Genomic DNA, 17011 nt, shown 5'->3' with positions numbered 1-17011 from the left:
GTAATTGGTTCCAGCCTGATGCAAATAAGCAAGAAATGTTCTCATTTCACTATTCAACTAATTGGAACCTAGCTCTAAAGAAAACCAGCTGTTTGTTGTCTCTCCTTTTTCAGAATGTGAGTTCCTTCAGGGCACGGACTACGGTCCTGATTTTCTATTTGTATTTCCAATTCTTGGCATGGTGCTTTCCATTACTAAGTGCATTAATACATAAGTTATTAAATTCATTCATTCCAGTTGGTAGAGTGATAGAACACTGACACTGGAGTTTTAAAGACTTCCCAGAGATGTGACCCTAGGCAAGTCACTTAACCTTTGTTTGCCTTAGTTTCCTTATCTATAAAATAAGAATAATAACAGAATCTACCTTCCTGAGTTGTCCTGAGATAGTAATTGTAAAGTGCTTAGCATAGTGCCTGACATGTGGTAAGAGCCATCTACATATTAGCTATAATTATTATTAAGCAGAACAATTTACAAAACGGTTGTAGAAAAAAAAAACTGACTTCGTAGTCAAGAAGGCAATGGTCCAAACCCTGCCACTGCTATTTAACAGCTATAGAACTTCCGTGCAAGTCATTTCACTGCTCTGCAAAGTAGCGGGCTTAGCTAGGGAATGGCTCAAAGAACTCTGGGGAATTCTGCCAACCTAGGGTTCCCGGATAAGAAGGGCAAACTGTTGCTAGGCAAGACAGCCAACCTTTCCCCCTCCAACACAACACTACAAGCGTGCAATACACCAAGTGCCTGGTTCCTTGCTGGGAAGCACTCTGGGTAAGGAGAGGGGGGGGGGAAAGGGACGTAAAAAGCACGCACCGCACGTGCTTCCAGCGCCACTGGTAGTCACCGTCCTAGGCCTCACCCACGCGCCTCTCTACTGCGCAGGTGCGGCGGACTCAAGGCTACGCTGGGCGGGAGCGGGGCAGGAGAGGCAGTGGTGTCCTCCTGTAGAGTTTGGCCTTGGAAGTCGGTCGGGCTTGGCCAAAGATGGCGGGCTCTTTGGGCTGCCTGGCCGTGGCAGGTGGAGGCGAGAGCAGCGACAGCGAAGAGGACTACTGGGATATCGGGTATATGGATCGTGCGCCTCAGGTAGCGGGAAAGGCCCCTGTTTTGTCGCTGCAGTCGCCAGCCCCACCCCCACCCCCAGGGTGAGGATGAGGCCCGGCCCAGATCCGGGCCCTTGGAGCCCGAGGTCCAGTGAAATCAGGGCAATGCGCCGCCCGCCCCTGTGGCCCGGGATGAAAACACACGGGGCGGGGGCGGCCCGGGCCCGCACCGCGTGCTCCAGTGCGTGTTTCCGATAATGGGACTTCGGCTACGTGGTTCTGGAAGTCCCCCCAAGTTTGTTGTTGTTATTCGTACGAAAAAGTACCATCCTCCCCTCCCCCCCCCAGACTTCCATGTTTATTCCATGTTTAGCTGTTTTTACCGTGAACCTGAATCCGCAGCATGGTTCTGTTTAATTTTGCCGTTTCTAAACACCTTATTTTCATCTTGACCGTTATGTTTAAAGATAACTCAGCTAAGGATTCTCTTATGATTATCAAAAAGTGTGATAAACATATCATTTGTGATATTTTTGTCATAAAAGATTACCTTTTTTTAAAGTATTAAACCAAAGAGGATGCTTAGTGTTGTGTCCTAAAGCCGCACACAATGGCAAGATGAGTAAGAAGCATGTTTTATATACTTATTTTTTTTTGCTAACAATTGGAGAAAATAGCTACTGAGGGTCCCTTCCAACTGTTATTCTTTTTCTGCTTCTTTAGACAATGAAAGGGTCATTAGTGACTGAAGAAAAAGATGAAACCTTTAAGAATGCTTTGACTTCAGGAGATGTTTCATTGGTTGAAGAGCTTCTGAATTCTGGTGAGAGAATAGTTATGAACTCAAGCTAATTTTCCCTTGACAAAATTGTGACAACTCAAAATAATTCAAAGTTTTTCTTCCCCCTCACCCCACCCCCTATAAAATGCCATGCTATGAACCAGAGTACAAAGGGATTTGTTTCATTGGTTCCCCTAAGTTTTTTTTCTCTTTTTGCATAATCTTTTCACATTTAGTATTTCTGATCAATAGTTTCTGGATATACACACATAAATATCTAATGTTGAAAGTTAAAATATTGCTAAATAATAAGTTCTACAAATGTTTTCTACACCCCATCTTGTTTCTAGCTTCTTTTACACTGGGTATACCTCAGGTCTGGAATGTTATGCCCCCTGATGCTGGCCTCTTCGTTTCCTTTCAAGACCCATTTCAAATTCCACCTATTCCAAGAAACATTTCTTTGTCCTCCCAACTACTGGAAGAACAAAGCTACTTTCTCAGAGTAGCTTCCATTTTCTCTGTATAATTAGGTCCCAATTAGTTCAAATAATGAATCCTATGATATTCCAATTCCCATTGGAAGTTACAATTTTATGTAAAATGTGGTCATTGATTCCAGTCCAGTGGAAATATTCAGTGAACACTTTTTAAAAATAAGGATTTTTGGGGCGGTTAGGTGGCACAGTGAGTAAGAGCACCAGCCCCAGAGTTGGGAGGACCTGGGATGACCCGGGAGGACCTGGGATGACCCGGGATCACCTGGGATCGGTTCCGGCCTCAGATACTTAACACCCACACAGAAAAATTGGCCGTGTAACCTTGGGCAAGTTACTTAACCCCAGTTGCTTTAAAAGAAAGATAGCTATTTTTAAAATTTATTAACACAATATAACAGCAAAGGATAAGGAAAATGTATTTTTGATTTAAATTTTGCTACAAAGTAAGAGAATAGTCATGAAAAGGAAAATTTAAAAAATTTTGAACAATGCACCTAAAGATAAGTCTACATTGATGATATGAAGACAAGATCATTATTGTTTAAAATATTTTAGCAGTGTAGATTGAACTCTTTTCTTTCTATCTTCATACATATGCTGGTAGTGCAGAGAGCTTCATTCATATCTAAGGATTTATAAGCTTACATTTTCACAGAATGAACCAAGTACAGTTGGATAGCCTGGGGGCATTATCTAAAATCAGGAATATTTTAAATGTGATATTGTCATCCTTGTAATATTTTTCAACTTGTGGGCTCAAGTAACCTGAAAACCTGAAAAACAGCTGTCATCTATGTTTTCTTATTTGACTGTCAAAGAGTTGGAAGTGATTGATGGTCATAGCTTCTCAGGGTGAGAATTTTGAGACCAGTAAACAAGCATTGGTTTTCATTTAAAAATCCTCTTACATTACTTCTCAATAAAAGGGTTAGGTAATCCTTAGACACTTTAAATCCAAGTCAAGCTTTTCTTCCTTAGAAATGAAAGTCTGGATCTGTGTACAGAGACCTATCTCATATCCCTGTTGTTGTTCAGTCATTTTTCAGTGTGTCAGACACTTTGTCAGCCCATTTAGGATTTTCTTAGCAAAGATACTGGAGTGGTTTGCTATTTTCTTCTCCAACCCATTTTACAGATGAGGAAACTGAGGCAGATGGTTAAGTCACTTGCCCAGGGTCACACAGCCAGGGTCAGAGGCCTGATTTGAACTCAGGAAGATGAAACTTCCTGACACCAGGCTTTGCACTCTATCTACTGCATCACTTAGCTGCTCTAGTTCATATTTCCTCCTCTTTTTCAAACCTGTGATGAGTCCTACTCAACTTCCTTAGCTACTTAATAAGCAATACCAATCATCTTATGCTTATCCAATACTGTATTGTTATAATTTCCTATGCAAAGGACTGATGATAAATTGAGTTTGGATTGTTGGAGGTGGGGGAGTAGGGGAGGGACTGAATTATGGAGGGCCCTGAATACCTGCATGAAAATCTGAAGCTGGATTACTTTTTCTTTTGTTTTAGAGGGCAGTGACATTTAAATATTCAAATGGATATTTGAGCTCATCAGTTTAGATATGCACTCTGCAATGCAGATAAAAATGCATCTGTGCTTGCTTATCTTGCCAACACATATCCATGTCCTCCCATAAGTTTCCCATAGGAAGTCTCTTCAATTTCTTGGAAGCTGCTTTTTGTTTTCTCCTGACAGTGGGAGAGGTGGACTCATGGAGCATTGGCTGTTCATATATGTTTCCTCACTGTTATATGTGACTAGCCCATTTTCTTTTATCACATAATTTCTTTATGATGTCTTTTACTCCTGTTCTTTGGTGTTCTTCCTTGATCATATTTGCTGCCTCCTCACACCTATTATTCACTATTTCCCTCTAATTATTTGGACATAGTTTCAGCCAGAAGCAATACCAGGAGAATTTTGATATTAAAAGATGGGCTGTTGTTTTCATAGGAAGCTTGAGATCATTAATGGAGCTTTGCAATTTCTTGAAAGCAGTGTATCCAGCTGTCCTTGTTCAGCTCAGGGTCCAATCCATCCATCTCTCCTGTCTTTTCCAGAGTTGAGAGTTTAGCAGCAGTATTCAAGATGGAGATGGGGAATGGGGAGATTAGGAATAGGTGTCAGGGAGACTAACCTGGAGAGTATCACAGTAATTAGATGTGAAGTGATGAACAAGGGTGATGGCAATAGAGAGGAAAAGATCAGCTTTGGAAACATTTGACAGAAACTTGACTGAGGCAGCATTGCACGAGTCTTGAAGTAAAAAAGCTGGATCTTCATTACACTTCTGACACTAGCTCTGTATCTGTATAGTCATTTGTAAAATGGGGATAATAATATGTATTTCACAGGCTTATTAATAGAATCAGATGGGATCACGTATGTAACATGTATGTAACTTTGCAAGCCTTCAAGTAAAACATAAATGTAAGCTTGCTGCTTTGATGAGAATAAGGAATTAAAGATGATTTCAAGGTTTTGAGCTTGGAGAACTGGGAGGATAATTGTTTTACATCATCTCAAAGTGTCTCCCTCAATGTTGAATCCATAGTAGCCACTCAATAAATATTAGTCAAGTGATTAATAAATGAATAAAAGCAAGACTAGTAGAACAGCTTTTATTTTCTTAATATTGGAGATAAGATTGATAGTAATTTTACTTTACAGATAAAATCCTCCTTTCCCTCCACACTTCTCCACCATACTATTGAGAAAGCGTGAAAAACATAATTTTTGTCACAAACTTGGTCATGCAAAACATTTCCCCATTGGCCATATATAAAAAAAATTCTCAATCTCACCTCTCAGGATATAGATATCCTTCTTAAGCCTATGAAATTATGGGTTGGTCATTGTGTTGATCAGAATTTCCAAGCCTTTCAAAGTTGATTGTCTATATGATATTGTTATCCTGTAAATAATGCTCCTGGTTCAATTTCTTTCTGTGTCAGTGTCTACAAGTCTTCCCAGGTATTTCTGAAACCACTCTGTCATTTCTTAGAACATAATGGTATTTTCGTCATATATGATAACTTGTTCAGCCATTTCCTGATTGACACCCCTCAATTTTTGATTCTTTGCTACCACAAGCAGAAATATTATAAATATCTTGTTCAGATGGGCCTGCTTTTCCTCTTTTCCTGATTTGTTTTGGGTATAGACCTTTATCACTGGTTCAGAATATGCACAGTTTAATAACTTTTGAGGCATACTTCTAAATTGTTTTTCAGAATGGCTGGATAAGATCATATGGTTCACCAAAAGTGCATTAATATCCTCAACCCCTCAAGTATTTGCCATTTTCCTTCTTTGTCAACTTTAACAATCCAATACATCTGAAGTGAAACATCATAGTTGTTTTAATTTGCATTTCTCTTAAAAAGGCATTTTTCATATTGATATTTTATATATTGTTCTTACGTTTCACATTTTACCCCATTTTTATGAACTAAGGATAAAAGTAGAAATAACATTTCACTACCCTTGTATCACTAGCTGCCTATTCTCAGCATTATTGGAAACTTTAGCAGAAAGCTTGTAGGAAAAAACTTGTTTTCTCAGTGATTATCACTTACTATATAAATGACTGTAGAAAATTTGGATAGGGAGAAAGAGGGTTGAAATCTGGTTTTATTGGTATAGAGAACTCCCAAATGAGGTAATATATGTTAGTGCGGGTTGACATTTGGGAGTTAATTGTAATTAATTTTTCAGCATCTTGTATTTTTCCTATTGGAAAAATAGTATTTTTTATTAGTGGTATTACTGGTGTTATTAGTAGCAGTATTACTTTGTGAAACTTCCTTTTAATGATGGCATACCTAACAGTCAACTGTAAGATCTTACACCAGACTGGCCAGTTGAAACCTTAGAAATAAAATAGTTGGGCCATCTTTTCCAAATTTAAGGGCAAATAAATACACTACATCTATACATATGTATAACATAATGTAAATATGCTAAACTAATAATAATGGTTTTTAAAAGTGTAATGTAACTCATATAATGCATGCACATGCTTCCACTTATTTTTTGAAATTGATACTCCGTTGAGGAATGTATAAGCAGTCGAACTTTACTATGCCAGATGTTGGATCTTAAGTAGACAGATTAGTCTTATTAAAGAAATATAGATCTATCATAGGTAAAACAGAGGAGTAAAATAGTGTAGTGCATAGAGAATCTGCATTCAGGTCCTATCATGTATGCATGGTCTGTGTGTGTCCCTTACAGATTACTGATGAGATGCCAGCCTATATTAGTAGAGAGAGTTTTCCTTATCCAAGATTTGTTTATACCAATAAAACAGATATAATCCTTTCTTTTAATCTGAGACTTTACTAGCTATTAAGAGTTTTGAATAGTGCCAAAGTCCTGGAACTCTTAAATTTTATTTCCCTAACCTCTTCTAATTCCTCAGAGCTAGTGTGGCATGGTAGAAGATATGTTGGGTTTGGAGAGGACCTGGCTTAAAAATATTGGCTTTGTTAGTTTCTGTGTGACCTTGGCCATGTCACCTCTCAAAGCCTTAGTTCCTCAACTGTAAAATGAGAGAATTGAACTAGGTGACTTAAAAGATCAGTTACAGGTCTAAGTCTATGATCCCTTATAATATGGTTGATAGGTCTAGCTCCAGGAGCTGTGAGGGCAAAGCAGTTTGTGTTCTTAGTGTTTTACAGCTATTTTGTCATGTAGTGGTGGGAACCTCTGCCCTATATAAAAGCAGTTCAAAATAATGTCATTTAGTGCAGTATCAAAAAGTAAATCCATTTCTGCGAGTATTTTCCCTTCAAATCTTGTTCTTATCTAAAGGTCTTCTCTCATTTAACTTTTATCCAACCCTTTCCTCTTTCTGCTTCAAAACTCCCAAATATATATTTTACATATTCTAAAATATTTTAGTTAGCATTTAATCATAGACTCTGAGAGTTAGAAGGGAAGACATCCTGCTCAGTCTGTGCCTGTATGGGAATCTCCTTAATAACATCATTATTGATGGTCACTTAGTCTTGTATTTAAAAAGTTCAATACCAAGGAATTAACTACTGAGCCTCACTGAGCTTTTGGGGAGCTGTAATTGACAGGATGTTTTACCTTCTATCAAGTCAAAATATGCCAATTTATAACTTCCATCCATTGTTCCTAGTACTGCCTTCTGGAGCCAAATAGAACAGGTTTGATTTTCTTGTCCACATGATAGTTCTTGAAGATATATCATGTCTCTCTCTCACTTCTCCCACCCACAAGTCTCTTCTTCAGTTTGACCATGCCCAATTCCTTGAATCAGGCTTTGTGTGGTATAACAATTAATCCTTTGTCATCCTGTTTAGCCTTGTTTGTACAAACTTCTAGCTTTTCATATGCTTTCTGAACTGTGGCACCCAGAATTATATGTGATTTTCCTTATGTGGTGTGAACATGGCAGACTAATTCAATTCAACAAGTATATAAGTGCCAAACATGTGCCAGGCGTTGTGCTAGACACTGGGTGTACAAAGACAAAATAGTACCTCAAGAAGCTTGCTAACATTCTCGTTCAGAGTAATAGTGGTTACCTGATTACATATATGAATATGTATGAAGTAAGTGCAAAATGACAGGAGGTAGGTGATGGTAAGAAGGAAAAGAACTGGAGGTTGTGAAGATCAAGAAAGGCCTCTCAGAAGAGAGGGCACTTTAGCTGAGCCAGTAGGCATGGATGAGAAGAGAGGATATTCCAGGCATGGGAGACTTGTCCAAAGGCATACAAGTTGGAGATATAATGTCTATTATCTGCTATTGCAAATGCTGACTTAATCCTTTGCAGTTTCTGTATTAAGAATCCATAGCAAGTTGAGGAGAGTTTCCTATGTATGCCTTTATCATACCTGTGGTTTTTTTTTTAGTTTCCTTATAAAACATTTATAAAGTGTTCCTCAAAGACCCCATACAGCTGTCTTTTTTTTTTTTTAATAAATAGGCATTAAAAAAAACTATTTAAGTGCTTAGTTAAAAACAAGTACTGTGGGGGGACTAGGTGGCGAAGTGAATAGAGCACCAGTCCTGGAGTCAGAAGGACCTGAGTTCAGTCCAGCCTCAGACACTTGACACATTTACTAGCCATGTGACCTAGGCAAGTCACTTAACACCAATTTCCCTGCCTTCCCCCCTCCAAAAAACAACAACAACAAAAAAGACAAGTACTGTGTTAAATACTGGGGATACAAATAGAAAAGAATATAGTCCTTGTCCTCAATGAACTTGAACTCTGAAGAAGATATTACAAGTAGAAGATTTCTACTGCAGTGTGAATAGAAAAGGCAGTTGTTCCTAAGATTTTAGCTACAGAGATCATTGGTAAGGCCCAATAGTTCTCACAGTGCTTTCAGGTGTCCTGCTTCACAAGAATGGCCCATCATCCCCAGAAACTGCTGTCTTTACCTTGGGGTCTTTTGGGTTGTATGGTTGTAAACAAATAGCACATTTGGTGACCTGAATCCTATCAGGATTTGTTTGAAAAAAATCTTTAATGAAGATCAGTAAGCATAAACATTTTTGGAAAATTTTTGGTTTCTGTAGATTTTCCCAAAGGGCAGTGCAGAGATGCATGCATGGTGGATATAGGTAGAGTGTGGCATATTTCCAATGAAGAACTGTAGGAAAATTATATAAAATATGTTGTTAAATCTATAGGTGGAAAAGGAATTGGGCCAATCTTACAGCAAGTGAGAGAATCGGAGTACCCTATCTAGCATATAAAGATATTTAGAGGAAGGTCCCCTGAACAATAGGCAGGACCCTCTGTGGAGAATTTATGGGAAGACATGGACAAACGTTGCATAGGCTTAATTAGATTGCAGTCAGTACCTCTGGAAGAAGTCACATCAGTGAGATCATAAAATTGGAGTATTGAGTAATGTGTGAAGCATAAACATAACTGATGATTGAAGTGTAAATAACTTGGATATGAGGTGTGAGAGAAAGAAGGGAAGGAGCAGGTCAGGTATAAGCATTAATTTCCCAAATTAAAAGCAGAGGTGGTAGGGAATTGTGTTGGATCAGATACTCACCTGTGATAGCCATATGTTGATGCCTTGGGCCCCAAAGTTTGGATGTGTTTTAAACAGGGGGGATGGGGGCAAGAGAGGGCAGAACTGCCTCAAAGTAGAGGAAGAAACTTCACTCCAGCTAGATCATGGGTAATAGATATAGAGCTGGAAGAGACCTTTGAGTTAATTCAACCCCCTTATTTTATAGCTGAGAAAAATGAGGCCCAGAAAACTTAAATGAGTAAAATGCTCAGAGTCAAAGGAATAACTAGAATTTGAATCCAAGTCTCCTAAATTTAAATCCTCAGTCTTGCCTTATATCTCTTTGTGTAATAGAATAATAATAACAGAATGAAAAGTTGGGTATTTATATACTATGAAGTTTCTTTACGTAATTTAGTTATTTTCATATGCCACTTACCATTAAAATTTATAAAATAAAATTTATAAAATAAATTTTCATATATTTTTCTAAGGGTCATATAAAGTAACCCTTAACATGGATAGTCATTATCACTGAGGGCTTCTACTATAATAAGAAATACATGTCTTCACTTTATATACATTCCTTAAGTCTAAATATGTTTTGGTTAGAATGTATTTTAGCTATAGTGATAGAACCACTGAGTTTTAGAGCTGACAGAAGCCTGAAAAGTCATCTAATCCATAATTTAAACTGAAGCTCTCAAAATTTGTACATTGTTTGAAGTCACAATAGTGAGAAAGCAGTGTTTTATTTTCTCACTCAAAATAAAAGTGCATTTCACAGCCTCTGGAAGTTTTTATTGGAGGAACCTTTACAAGGTTCTTTCTAATCCCAGGACTTATTTTTATGTTTACAGGAATGAGTGTGGAATCCAGTTTTCAATTTGGATGGACTCCTCTTATGTGTGCTGCTAATATTGCTAACGTGGAGCTGGTTCGTGTCTTGTTGGACAGAGGGGCTAATGCAAGCTTTGATAAAGGTAAGATATTTAAGAATTAACACATGATAAATTTGATTATTTATTTATATTATCTTGATGAATTCCAAGTGGTACACTGTTATGAACAAAATAATTTCATCTGGGTAGTGTTTTAAGTACCAAAATTTACATTCAAAATTAAATTTGAAATAATAGACATTTTGAATCTTTCTGTTAACAGGGAAGTGGGATCGATCCTTTTACCACCCCACTTCTCTTGTTCCTTTATTGAAAATGACTAAAAATGTCTATGTCCTTTGATCCAAGGAAAGACCTCACATACACTAAAATATTCATAGCAGCACTTTTTGTAGCTACAGAGAGTTGGAAACAAAGTAAATGCCAATTGATCTTGGAATGTCTAAACAAATTGTCATACAAAAATGTAATGGAATGCTATTACATTATAACAGATGATGAAAATGAAGAATATATTGAAGCATGGGAAGATTTCAGTGAACTGATGCAAAGTGAAGTAAAAGGAATCAAGAATACTAGAAATTATAACTAAATAATGTAAGGGGAAAGAAAAACAGCAAAAAAACTCCTAAAGTTAATGCTGTGTAAATTATGATGACCAGTTTTGTTCCATAAGAAGAGTTAAGAAAACTCAAATCTCCTTTGCAGAGATGGGAGACAGTAGGTACAGATCAGTCAAGCAACAGGCATGAAGCATCTGCTGTGAGCCAAGCACTGGAGACACAGAGACAAAAATGACAGACCCCTACCTTAGGGAGATTATATTACATTTATTATATTGCATATATTGTGAGTCTTCATTGATATTTTGGTTAATTATGCTGAACTGTCTTGTTTTCTCTTTAATTCTTTTCAGTAGGGGTTATGGGGAAAGGAAATAGATGGAAATTAAACTAATTTAAAAACAAGAGTAGTAATTTTTTTTAAAAAGCTTCAAACTAAAGAAATTAGTAGGTAAAGTTGTTGCTTCCACTGTTACCAGCTCTTAACATCTCACATTTATAGGGAAATGTGCCTTGTCTTGATTATGTTAGCAGAACTACTCTCAGAAGTCCTGTTCTTAGCCCTGGTCATTGACCTATGGACCTAAAGGATGCCGTCTCAGACCTTGCTCTCTTTGGTTGTGAAGATACGGATGACTAGAGTCCTAGCTCCAGCCCAAGTTAGTGACTTTTTAGATGAAGGTATATACTAGTGGTCCAGGCTTGACCTATCTGAGTGGTTTGTTTAGATTCTGACAGGAAGTGATGACTCTCAGAGTCATTACAGGAGACTGTAATAGTAGTGCATTAACTTTCACTGCAACCTGAGGCCAGTGGTGGACGTGAGCAAGGTACAGCAATGAAACCTGTATGAAGAAAATAAGAGGGGGGTAGGATATGGAAAAGTCAGAGTCCCCTGCAGGGAAGTAGGTAATATATGTGGAAAAGAAGAGCTGATACCTGGTCATAAGCTGAGAGTAGGAGACAGCTATGCTATCAAGGCAGTGGCAATTATTGGGATATGAGTGGATTTTGATAGGGTTCTTCAATTTTTTTTTTATATTTTTCTTCCCCATGCCCATCTGTGTAGTGGTGAGCTTTTCTCAAGGTGCAAGGTAAGCAAAGGACCATCCAATAGACCATCTAGACAGTGATAGCCATGTACCTGGAAATAGGATAGAAAATGGTCACTTATCAAGATTGTCGGAGGAGATCAAGTCATGGAGGTTAACAAGCCAACTAGTAAGTTTCCACAGCAAATTAAAACCGCATCACAAATCAGCTTTATAAGAGATTATGAAGTGGAGTCTAAAAATCATAAAAGGATCACACAGCAATGTAAATTTCTTCTACATACCTGTAAATGTACAAAGAAAACTAGTGGGCAGAATTGGGTACAGGTTTATGAGAAAACCTCACAACTTAGGACTAGTTTATCTTGTTTAAACTTTAAACTTCCATTTGTATGAATTACTTTCGTCCTCTTTCTTTCAAAGGATTTTATTCTTGAAGTTCCTACTAAATTTTAAATTTCATAATTTGACTTTCTTACAATTTCTAGTTGAGCCTATTCCTTAGATAGAGCCAAGAAAAATCAGCTATATGCCCATATTTCTAAGTCACCTTTATTCACTAACCTTTCCTCCTTTGAGGTTCACTCCATTTGTTTATATCAATGATTATAAATACATGTGTGTGTGTGTGTGTGTGTGTTTTAAATGAAGCTCCATTTTACTTTTCCTCAGTAAGTTGAGTTATCTACCTGGTTCAGTCTTCCCCTCCATTTGAACCTCTGTTTTTAACCGTAGTGACTTAGTGGCCCTTTTATCTCCCAGTTCACAAACCTTCTTTACTCCAAGGAATCTTTAGTTTCATTCTCAAACCACTCCCATGAGTGATTATAAATGAGACCCCATTATCACCTAAAACTGTTCAACCTTCAGTATTTTAAACTCTAAGATTTCACCTGATCACAAGTTTCAGTCCTATTTCTCCTTTTGGGTCTGTAATGCCTAGATTGTTCTCTACGTTTACCACTGCCTCTTTGAACTCTACCTTACTTCAAAGGTACAACTCCAGTGCTTTTACCTCTTAAGAGGTTTTTCTTGATTCCTCCCAGTTGTTAGTGTCCTCCCTCCTCTTCCTGCAAAAACTAACAAACTACTCTATATTTATTTTGTGTACAATTTTTATCTTCTTACCTTTGGGTGTATGTGGTTTCCATCCACTTGATCCACTTGAAAGTTAGCCTCTTGAGGGCAGGGACTGGAATATTTCTGGTTTTTTTTTTTTTTGCCTTTTTGGAGGGCAATTGGGGTTAAGTAACTTGCCCAAGGTTACACAGCTAGTGGTTTTTTTCTCCTCGTGTGCTAAGTGTCTGAGGCTGGAACCAAACTCGGGGCTTTCTGACTCCAGGGCCAGCACATTACTCACTGCGCCACCTAGCCTCCCCATATTTCTGCCTTTTTGTTCTTGGAACTCAGCATACATGGTACCTACATAGTATATACTTAATGATTTTATTCATCTTTTATTGACTTTATCACTCCTCATAGTTGCTTTCCTAAACTTTGTACTCCTCAATTTCCCAACTCTACCCCCAAACCTCTGTCTTGGTTGATGACCTCATCTCCTACTTCATTTTATATCTTTCCTGCTGTCTGTTGTCTCTGCCGTGTAAAATATTCATAAATCCCCACCCATTCTCTCCTCCTTTTCTTTGGTCTTCAGAGAAGAAGGTAGCCTTTTTCTTTGCCAGGATAATGATGCTCTCCACTTGCATCCTTGACTTTACCCCCTCTTATCTTCTTTAGAAGCTAGCACATCTATAATTTCTCCTTATTTACTGCTTTTCCACTGCCTGTGGCAATATTAAGATATCCTTTATCCTTATAAACAAAACATAGAAAATAAAATAAATGGGGGAAATAGGATGGAGGGGAATACAGTTATCTGTCATAACTGTGAAAAAAATTTTGAAACAAGTTTCTCTGATAAAAGCCGCATCTCTCATATAAAGAAGTGAGTCAAATTAAAAAAAAATAAGAGCCATTTCCCAATTGATAAATGATCAAAAAATACGAAGTCAGCTTTTAGATGAAGTAAGCAAAACTAGCTATAGCCATATGAAAAAATGCTCTAAATCACTACTGATTGGAGAAGTGCAAATTAAAACAGTCCTGAGGTACTACCTCACACCTATTAGATTGGCTAATAGGACAGAAAAGGAAAATGACAAATGTTGGAGGGGATGTAGCAAAATTGAGACACTAATATACTCTTGGTGGAGTTGTGAACTGATTCAACCATTATGTAGAGCAATTTGGAACTATGCCTAAAGACCTATAAAACCATGCATACTCTTTGACTTAGCGATACCACTGCCAGGTCTGTAGCCCAGAAGAGATTAAAAACAAAAAAGAAAAGGGCCTATATATACAAAAATATTTATAGCAGCTCTTTTCTGGTAACAGAATTTGAAATTGAAGGGATGCCCATCAATTAGGAAATGGCTGAATGAGTTCTGATATATGATTGTGATAGAATACTATTGTGCTGTAAGAAATGAAGCACGAGATGCTCTCAGAAAAACCTGGAACTGATGCAAAGTGAACTGAGTAGAACCAAGAGAACATTGTATACAGTAACAGCAATATTGTAAGATGATCAATTGTGAATGACTTGGCTATTCTCAGCAATACAATAATCCAGGACAACTCTGAAGGACTTAGGATGAAAAATGCTCTCCATTCCCAGAGAAAGAACTGATGGAATCTGAATACAGATTGAAGCATACATTTTTAAAACTTTCTTTATTTTTATTGGGTTTTCATTTTGGTCTATGTTTTCTTTTACAACATGACTAATATAGAAATATGTTTAGCATGACTACACAAGTATAACCTATATCAAATTGCTTGCCTTCTCAATGAGGGGGTGAGGAGAGAGGGAGGAAATTTGGAACTCAGATTTTAAAAGGAATGTTGAAAATTGTTTTTACATGTAATTGGGAGAAAATTTTTAAAAATTAAAAACAACAACAAAGCAAAAGACTTCCTTTGACCTTGCCATCCCTCAAGCTTGGGTTTTATGTATTCTGTTCTGTTCACTGCTAAACTACTCGAAAGAATAGTCTATACTTGCAATGTTAACTTTCTTACCATTCATATTTTTTATCCCTTTGTATTTGATTTTGGGTTCCTTGTCCCAAAGTATTGAAACTGTTTTTTATAAGCCCTCCATGAATTAATTTTGAAAACTAATAACTTTTTCTCAGTTTTCATTTTCCTTTACTTGAGCTCCTGGATACTCACTTTCATCTTAATTTCTGTTATACTGTACTTGCCCAGATCATCTTTTGCCTGTCTGAACCTTATGCATTGATGTTATCACTATATCCTTTTATTTTCTCTCTACATCCCTTTGGAAGCATTATCTTCCATTGTTTTTATTTCTGTGTCTTAGAAGATGTCTCCCAGATCTTTGGTTCTGACCTAAATCAATTCTCTGAAATCTAGTCCTGCAATTCTAACTACCAGGTAACTTTTCACCTGATAGTTTAACCTTAGAATGCTCAGAACCAAATTTGTCATCCTCCCCCTTTCATTCTTGCTTTCCTCTTTTTGTTGAATTCACAATTATAGAATTAACACTTTGGAGTCCTTTGACTCTTCTTTCCCTAACAATAATAATAGTAACAATAATAGCCAACATATGTATAGTGTTTACCATGTGCCAGACACTTTGCTAACTGCTTTATTATTATTACCACTTCATTTTATCCTTAAGAGAAAACTAAAGTACGTGCTATTATTATCTCCATTTTATAAATCAGGAAACTGGGGTAAAGAGGGTTAAATGATTTACCCGGGGTCACACAGCTAATTTATGTCTGAGGTTGGGTCTGAACTCAGCTGTTACTGACTCCAGGCCCAAGGCTCTATTCATGGTACTACCTAGCTGTCCCAATATAGTATTAGCCTATAAATTAACTTCATCCTGTTGTCAACTATTGACTCAACTTCAAAACATCTCTCTCATCTGGCCCATTTTCTTTATACTCAGTCACTCTAGTTAAAGCTTTAATTCCTTTTTGCCTAGACTTTTGTAATAATTTCACAACTGGTCTTCCCACCTACAGTCTGTCTTTTACCCAAATGCAAAAATAATCTTACTAAGACACAGAGCTGACCACATCACATTCTTGCTCAAAAACGTTCAGTGGTTCTCTCACATCTAGATTAACATTAAAAACCTTACATTTAAAACCTTTCACATTGCAGCTTCCGTATATGTTTCTGGCCTTTTTTCACCTAATTTCCTTTTCCACTCTCTTGAAAGTAGACCACAATTTATTCATAAATTATCTCAGCCTCCCACTCCCCTATATTCACACTGACCATCTTTTGTGCCTGAAATGTAGTCCTTTCTTTCCTTCAAAATCCTTTCACTTTAATATTGAGCTTGGTTTTCATCTCTTTCATGTGTTCTTTCCTGGTTCCCTCAGATGAAAAAGGGCTATTCCTCCTAAAGCACTGACCCTTGATATCTCCTTTTCTGCTATGACTTCCTACCTTGTCTTGTACTTATTTGTGTACTTCTTGTATTTATTCCTCCAGCCACCACCAAAGAGTATAAATTCCTTGCTCTCTAATTCGTTCTCTCTCTCTCTTCCTCTCCCCTTTCTCCTCTCCCCTCTCTCCCTCACCACCCAAATCCCACAGCAGTTGGCTTCCCTGTACCTGTTCACAAGGGCTTCCTGGTCTCCCATTGAAACCAACCTCAGGCACTCTCTTAAGCAACCCAATCAGATTGTCAAAGCCTAAGCAATTCTATCTCCCCTTTCCAGTATTCCAGTATATCCAGTATCCCCATTCCCCCGAATGCCCTGGAACAATTGCTCTTCATGCCCCCAAAAGTGAAGCTTCTGTGGAAAATGATAAGCTACCTGAACTCATTCCCTAATGATTAATATACTCTCTGGTCAGTCATACCCTCTCCACCTCAGTGACTCTTAACTGCCTCCCACCCTCCACCTCCCCCAGCTGCTATTCATTGCTCCTACTTGTTCCTTCCCCACCACTGTCTCCTCCAACTTCCTCATTCTCACTTCCTTCAATATGGCCCTAGCAATCTCCCATCCTAAAGCTCCCCACCTTTTTCTCTCTCTCTGAAATGCCTATTCCATAAGTAACAAACTGGCTTTCCTCTTA

The 17011-nt window shown here is 37.7% G+C and overlaps 1 protein-coding gene across 1 annotated transcript in view; it reads left to right on the top strand.

Annotated features, from left to right (window-relative positions):
- Positions 1-1645: 1645 nt before the first annotated feature.
- ASZ1 (ankyrin repeat, SAM and basic leucine zipper domain containing 1) overlaps positions 1646-17011 on the top strand; it is a 105503-nt gene continuing 90137 nt past the window's right edge. Inside the window, exons 1-2 of the mRNA XM_069106961.1 lie at positions 1646-1869; positions 10216-10338. Of these exons, the coding sequence (XP_068963062.1) occupies positions 1773-1869; positions 10216-10338 (220 nt within the window). The 5' untranslated portion in view covers positions 1646-1772. The remainder of the gene's footprint in view (positions 1870-10215; positions 10339-17011) is intronic.

Source organism: Petaurus breviceps, unplaced genomic scaffold (assembly GCF_028583685.1).
Source record: "Petaurus breviceps papuanus isolate PSGF00001 unplaced genomic scaffold, PetGlider_PUasm1.0 84, whole genome shotgun sequence".
NCBI classification, from domain to species: domain Eukaryota; kingdom Metazoa; phylum Chordata; class Mammalia; order Diprotodontia; family Petauridae; genus Petaurus; species Petaurus breviceps.
The sequence above is the reverse complement of the archived record's forward strand: the minus strand, read 5'-3'. Positions and strand labels throughout refer to the sequence as shown.